The sequence below is a fragment of the Passer montanus genome, unplaced genomic scaffold (genome assembly GCF_014805655.1).
Source record: "Passer montanus isolate IOZ18808 unplaced genomic scaffold, ASM1480565v1 scaffold143, whole genome shotgun sequence".
Taxonomy (NCBI): Eukaryota; Metazoa; Chordata; class Aves; order Passeriformes; family Passeridae; genus Passer; species Passer montanus.
In genome coordinates, this window is record NW_024361275.1 from 444,389 (window position 1) to 451,443 (window position 7,055).

Here is a 7,055-nt window from a genome sequence, read left to right on the forward strand (position 1 = left end):
TCCGGGCGGCGCACCCGGAAGCGGCGCGGCGCAGGGGCCTTGCGGGAGCGGCGGCGCCGAGCGGGGCGGGCGGGGCGGGCGATGCTGTCCCGGGCGGGGATCCGCGCCCGGCCCGGCCTCGGGCTGCTGCAGGTGCGGGTGGGCAGGGAACGCGGAGAACTGGGGGTTCGGGGGGTGCCCACGTGGGGAAGGTCCGGGTAGCGGATGCTGGAGGGGCCCGGAGAAGGGATGTGGATCGGGGGCGCCGGGATGAGGGCGATGGTGCTGGGGAAGTGGGCAGGGGTGGGGTAAGGCGGTGTGCGGGGACAGAGGGCACGGCGGGTCCCAGGAGGAGGCGAGGGGGAGTCGTGCAGGGATTGGGGTTACGGGGGGCTGTGGGGAAATGGGTGTGGGGGTTGAGGAGAGACCCGCGGTCTGTGGGGCTGGGGCCCCGGCAGAGTGCTGGGGTGCTGGTGAGGAGCAGGGCTGTGTGGGCACGGCGGGGTGACAAAGATAAACGGGTACGGGGCGCTGGGAGCTCGGTGTCGGTGTTCGGGGTCCGGTGGAGGGCTGGCGGTGTGCGGGAGAGCCGGGCAGGCACGGGGGAAGGTGCGGCGGGCAGTGTGGGGGTCTGGGGGGAGCCGGGAGAGGTGAGGGGCAGGGAGGTGGTGTAGAGAACAGACAGGTACAGAGAGGCTGGGTGGTCAGCGAGGGAGGGTTTGGGGCTGGGAAGAGCTGGGATGTGGGCAGCGGGATGCACAGGCATAGAGTAAGGAGGGAGAGGGGTGTGGTGCAGAGCACAAACGAGTGAGGGGGTAACTCAGGGTTCAGTGGGGGGGTGGTGTTGAGGGTTTGGGGGGCACCGTGCATGAGGAGGGATGCAGAGGACAAATGGGGGTACGAGGGGGACTGAGGGAGAGGGGTCTCTGGTGGGGTGTTGGGGGTCTGTGGGTGCTGGGATGGTGGTGCTGAACTGGGCAGGGATTGGGGTACGGGGGGCATTGCAAAGGAGGCTGTGGATGAACGGGTGTGGAGAGGGACAGTGTGGGGTGGCTGAACATGGGCAGTGGTGAGCTGGGTCTGGGTTGTTGTAGGAGAAATGGATGTGTGGGGCTGTGGAGATGTGAGCTGGGTTGGGATGGGGGGAGGTTGAGGGAAGCTGTGTGAGTGAGTGTCCAAGGGGAGGAGGGTGGGGGAATGCCCAGACAGGACAGCTCTTTGTGGGAAGCCCTGGAGGCAGCCAGCACTGGGGAGGGACAGGTTGTTGGAAAGGGATGGCCTGGGGCTGAGGTGGGGGAGTGGGCCTGATGGGTTATAGGGGCTGAGTGGAGCAGAAGAGACCCACATGCACACAGCTTCGTTGCCCTTACGGTGGCAGGGAGGCTTCATTCCCCTCTCCAGGGTGGATGTGAGAGGAGTGGAGACGTGCAGAAAGCTCTGGCATGGGACTGACCCCCCTGCACCAGTGGAGAAGACTGTCCCTGGCGCCCAGGCCTCATCCCTGTGGGAGCAGCCTTGCAGCATGGGCTTGTCTGGGGCATTATTTCCTGTCGTGGTCTGGTCACGAGCCCAGACGGGGAGGCAGTGTGGAGCTGGGCTCTGAGGTGGCAGCAGCTGTGTGAGCCCTGCTCCCTCTCCTCCCCCAGCACTCGCAGCAGCTGAAGCGCGCGGCGCGGCTGGCCCCAGCTCCCTGCCGCTGGAACTCCGGGCTGCCCATGAACATCGGGGTGCTCTTTGTGCCGCAGCAGGAGGCCTGGGTGGTGGAGAGGATGGGCAAGTTCCACCGAATCCTCGAGCCTGTAAGGAGCAGCTTTTCTCCCCTTCTGGATTCAGCAGGTTCCTAAAGCTGTAGCGAGGCGCGTCCTTTGCACGAGGATCCGAGAGGGGTGGTGGGCTCAGTTTCCCAGGCTGAAATCCTTTTGGCTGCCTGTGGACTAATTTTCCTTGGTGGGGTGTTAAAAGCACTGCGTAACTCAAATTCCTTGTGTGTAAAACGTGTTTGCAGTGTGTGGCATGGGCTTTGTTTGCATGACTCTCTCTAGTGTATCAGCCATCTAATCCCACCCTTTTCCCAGGGCTTGAACTTCCTCATCCCTCTCCTGGATCGGATTCGTTATGTCCAGAGTCTCAAGGAAATCGTCATTAATGTCCCAGAGCAGTCAGCTGTCACACTGGGTGAGGAACAGCTTCTGTGTCCTGCCCCTTTCCTTCTGCTGCACCTGGGGTGAGCGAGGGACGATGTGAGGATGAGTGGAATTGTCCCAGGCTCCTGCACTCAGCCCTGTCCCCTGGTACCCAGGCTTGGCCATAAGATCACAAGATCACTGAATGATTTGGGTTAGAAAGGACCTTAAAGTTTGTCTCATTCCAGCCCCTGTACCATGGACAGGGGACATGTTCCACTCGCCTGGGCTGCTCAAAGCCCTGTCCAGCCTGGCCTTGAACACTTCCAGAGATGGGGCATCCACAGCTTCTCTGGGCAACTTACTTCAGTGCATCACCACCCTCACAGTAAAGAACTTCTTCCTAACATCTAATCTAAGCCTGTCCTCCATCAGCTTAAGGCCATTCCTCCTTGTCCCATTCCTCCATGTCTGCTCTCTCTGGGCTGCAGCTGCCCCTTCTTACTAAGTTGAAAGTACCTGGCCAGAAATAAATTTTTCAGGTGTTTTCCTGTATTGAACCACAAAAGAAAATTCTGTTTCTGTTAGAAACATTTTAGAACAGGTTGATGGATATGATGTTAATGGACAGCTCTGTTATATTTCCAGTTTTAAGTGGTTTGTTTTGGTTTTTTTTCTCCTTAAATCTTTCTTTGCAAGAGCTACAGTGTGAAATGCTTCTGTTGGGAAAGTCAAGACCTGTTGTGTGTTAAAACATCACAGTGTTGTTCAGGGAACATAAGGTCCTTTTTACAAAGCCTTTAGATAAGAAGATCTATTTCAGCCAGTCCTCTTCTGTGCCATGCAGCTATGTCAGGGTGAAAAAGGATGAGCCTGCCCAGCTGTGCTGTGGAAGAGGTGGTTTCTGTCTTTTGTTTGTGCTGCTTCATGATCAGGTTCTGTTGTTCTCTCCTGACAGATAACGTCACCCTGCAGATCGATGGTGTGCTCTACTTGCGGGTTATGGACCCCTACAAGGTACATCCCTGCCCTTTGGGCACCTTTCTCCTGGTTCTGCCAGCTCCCTGCTCCCCAAAATGTGTGCTCCATCCTCTGTGTCCTGCCTGGCAGGTGGGCTGGGCACTCCCAAGGCTCCAGGCTCCACGTTTTCAGCAGGGGTGTCTGGCAGATTTCTTGCTTTAGTGCTCTTTGTCTCTCCTGTCTTGTTCAGGGTCCCTCTTGGCATTCCTATTCACTCTGTTTTGTGCTTCTGCTCTTCAGGCCAGCTATGGCGTGGAAGATCCTGAGTATGCAGTGACCCAGCTGGCCCAGACTACCATGAGATCTGAACTTGGCAAACTTTCCCTCGACAGAGTCTTCCGGGTGAGCTGGGGAGGTGGATCACAGAGCTGACAGTGTCTCCCAAAATCCCAGGACAGCCTGCATGGCCAGGCTGATGTGCTTAACAGCAAAATACCCTTTGCTTAGAGGGCTTATGGCTTCTATTTCAGTTGACCTATTGGTGAATCCTTGGAGATGGGTTTTCTTTCAGTTGTTTTTTTTAACAGGAGCTATTTTTTGCCCTGCCCTGGGTTATTTGGAGGGGATGATGGGTGGTATGTGCCCAGACCCAGCTGGTCGAGCTGCCTTTCTTGAGTCAGTGACTCTTTACTCAGCCCCAGTGGTGAATATCCCTGACCTGTGTCATGGGGTACTGTAATCCTTCTACTTCATTTGCTGGGAAGAAACTGGAGATGCTGGCATTCTCTTGTATCCAGATGTATGCCAAGTGTTGTATCCCAGCAGCTTCAGTGTGGGTCACTGCTCTCCCTAGGAGATGGTGACCCCTTCAACAGCTGCAGGAAGCACCTAAGCCTTCCCGAAACCTGTGGAGATGTTTTTTTCTGGCAGACCTTGGCCTCTGAGGGAGGTGTCTGTTTCCCTCCTGACGCCTCTCTGATGCTAAGCCCCTCTTCTCTGCTCTCTGCCATTTCTTTTGTGCCATCCAGGAGCGGGAGTCCCTCAATGCCAGCATCGTGGATGCCATCAACCAGGCTTCAGACTGCTGGGGCATCCGGTGTCTGCGCTACGAGATCAAGGACATCCACGTGCCCCCACGTGTGAAGGAATCCATGCAGATGCAGGTGAGGCTCTCTGGGAGGGAGATCTGGAACAAGAGGGGAGCCTCCTTTCTGTAATGCATTACAGAATCACAGAATCAGTAATGTTGGAAAAGACTTCACATCATCAAGTCCAGCCTATGACCAAACGCTTCTTTGTCATGTCCGGTCTTTGCTTAAAGATCTCCACAAACACTGTCACTACCACTTCTCTGGTAGCCCATTCCAATGTCTAATCACCCTTTCTGTGAAGAAATTCTTCCTAATGTTCAACCTAAACCTCCCCTCGTGTTGCTTGAGACTGTGTTGTCTCATCCTGTTGGTGACTACCTGGGAGAAGAGTCCAACCCCTGTGTGACTGCAACCTCCTTCCAGGTAGTTATAGAGAGTTATAAGGTCTTTCAAGACCTTGTCTCCTCTTGTCCAGATTAAACAGCCCCAGCTCTCTCAAGGGTTCCTCATCAGATTTGTGCTCCAAATCTTCCCCAGCTCCATTGCTCTTCCCTGGACACTCAGCACCTCAATGTCCCTCCTGGGCTGAGGTGCCCAGAACTGGACGCAGGACACAAAGCATGGCCTCACCAGGGCTGAGCAGAAGGTGGTAATCACCTCCCTGGTCCTGCTGGCCACACTATTGCTGATACAGGCTGTGGTTCATTATTGTTACCTGTCCAGAGCTGGCAGCACCCAGACCTTACATCAGGAGGGCACTTTGGCTGCCGATATACAGCTACTGAATAATTATAATTACTTATAATTTTTGTCATAATTTTTGTGGTGGTGGCCCCCACCTGCAACATACAAGCCTTGCCACGTCCCTTTGAAATCCCTTCTGGGCTCTGGAGAAGCAAATCTCAGAGCTGAAGGTCTCCCCTTGAGAAAAGCTGGACACCAAATATTTAGGCTGGAAGGGAGAAGGAGTTGGGGGAAGCAACTGTCCACTTAGGTGGGAATGGGGCTGGGAAGGGCTGTGTGGCATGAGGAGCAGAGCCAGCCCTCACCAAGACCACACAGTGTTCTGTAGCTGTATTTTCATGCTTTGCTAAGCCGTGCTCCCCCCAGCAGAGCAGAGGAGCATGTCCTTGCCCCACAGGTGGGATTTCCCCAGCACAGCCATGGCAGGCTGGTGTCTGACCTGTGTTTGCAGGTGGAGGCAGAGCGACGGAAGCGAGCAACAGTGCTGGAGTCAGAGGGGACAAGGGAGTCAGCTATCAACGTGGCTGAAGGCCAGAAGCAGGCCCAGATCTTGGCATCAGAAGCTCAGAAGGCCGAACAAATCAACAAAGCTGCTGGTACTGCCTGGGGCTAAACCATGGGGTTCTGGACTGAGGGGTGGTGCTACAGGGGAGAGGCTGCGTCGCTGTGAGCCAGGCTTCCTCAGCCACTCTGATCCTTCCCTGCTGGGGCCTCAGGCTGAGCTCCAGTTGATGCTGCCCTGCCCCAGCCTCCTGGCAGCAGGAGGCTTGTGATAGTGCTGCTGTTGGGGAAGAAACAACCACGCATGCATTGAAATTGTCTTGATTCACTCCCTGAAATGGTCGGGATTCAGTCCTTGCAAGTGCTTTGTCGTGGCTCTGATGTGCACCCTGCTGTGGTTCGTTGCAGGAGAAGCCAACGCCATGCTGGTCAAGGCCAGAGCCAAGGCAGAGGCAATTCAGCTCCTAGCAGCTGCTCTGGCACAGCAGGTGAGTGATGGCTGCCTGGAGCAGCCTTTGCTTTGGTGCTGGCACTGGGGGAGGTGCAACTGCGGGCTGGGGGGCGCGTGGCTTTCTCCTGGACACTCCCTGGCACCCTCGGCAGCAGCAGGGAGTGAGGGTGGGCTGGGGATACAGGCAGGGGTGAGCTGCTGCTGGCATGTGACTTGTCCCTCTGTCCCCAGCACGGCAATGCTGCTGCCTCCCTGTCTGTGGCAGAGCAGTACGTGAACGCTTTCTCCAAGATTGCCAAAGAATCCAACACCGTCCTGCTGCCCGCCAACACCGGCGACGTCACCAACATGGTCGCACAGGTCAGTGCAGCCCGTGTGCCCTGGGCTGCATCCAGAGGCAGGGAGGGGATTCTGTACCTCTGCTATGGGAAAAGGCTGAGGGAATTTGGATTGTACAGCCTGGGGAAGAAAAGGCTCCAAAAGGACATAGTAGCACTTTCCAATACCTAAGAGGGGCTTGCAAGGAAGATGGAGAGGTGCTTAACAAGGGCATGTAATGATAGGATGAGGAGGAATGGCTTTAAACTGAATGAGTAGGTTGAGATTACATTTTAGAAATAAATTCTTCCCTGTGAGGGTGGTGAGGCCCTGGCACAGGTTGCCCAGAGAAGCTGTGGATGCCCCATCCTGGGAAGTGTTCAAGGTCAGGTGGAGTGGGGCTCTGAACCACCTGCTCCAGTGCAGGGTGTGGAGGGGTGTGAAAAAGGATCCCTTCCAACCCAAGCTGTTCTGGCTCTCACCCAAGTGAGTCTTGCCCCAGGGAGGTGAAGAGGGCACCAAGCTGGGGCCTGGCCCTCTCCTCTCCTTCCCTCCCTGTGACTGTCTACTTCCCTCCAGGCCCTGGGGATCTACACCACACTGACCAAGCCACAAGCTGTGAAGACCCAAGATGAGATGCCCCCAGCCCACGAGGAATCCCCCTCTCCTGCCACGGAAGTGCTGAAGGCAGAGCAGGGCAGCTCCAGCTAACAGGGCTGGAAGGATCTCATACCCTCTCCCGAGGCCTGCCAGCAGTCCTGTTCTGCTGCAGGCAGCCGCTCTTGTTCCCTTAGTCCCTATTTTGTATTGGATTTAAATCATGTAATAAATGGTAACAGTGCTGCTGCAGCACCTTCCCTCGTGCTTGGGTGCCTGACCCCAGCATTC

At 56.1% G+C, this 7,055-nt stretch overlaps 1 protein-coding gene across 1 annotated transcript; it reads left to right on the top strand.

Moving 5' to 3' along the window:
- The first annotated feature begins 12 nt into the window (after positions 1-12).
- On the top strand, positions 13-7,016 carry STOML2 (stomatin like 2). Its single transcript, XM_039700745.1, has 10 exons — positions 13-132; positions 1,626-1,778; positions 2,055-2,154; positions 3,061-3,119; positions 3,363-3,464; positions 4,091-4,225; positions 5,349-5,493; positions 5,807-5,886; positions 6,081-6,209; positions 6,747-7,016. The coding sequence occupies exons 1-10, from the start codon at positions 82-84 to the stop codon at positions 6,876-6,878; spliced, it is 1,086 nt and encodes a 361-aa protein (XP_039556679.1). The 5' UTR covers positions 13-81; the 3' UTR covers positions 6,879-7,016.
- Positions 7,017-7,055: the final 39 nt, after the last annotated feature.

Coding starts and splice junctions, on each gene's coding strand:
- STOML2 (XM_039700745.1), top strand. CDS start 82: ATGCTGTCCCGGGCGGGGATCCGCGCCCGGCCCGGCCTCGGGCTGCTG. Junction 5,494..5,806: donor ACAAATCAACAAAGCTGCTG/GTACTGCCTGGG, acceptor GGTTCGTTGCAG/GAGAAGCCAACGCCATGCTG. Junction 5,887..6,080: donor CAGCTGCTCTGGCACAGCAG/GTGAGTGATGGC, acceptor CTCTGTCCCCAG/CACGGCAATGCTGCTGCCTC.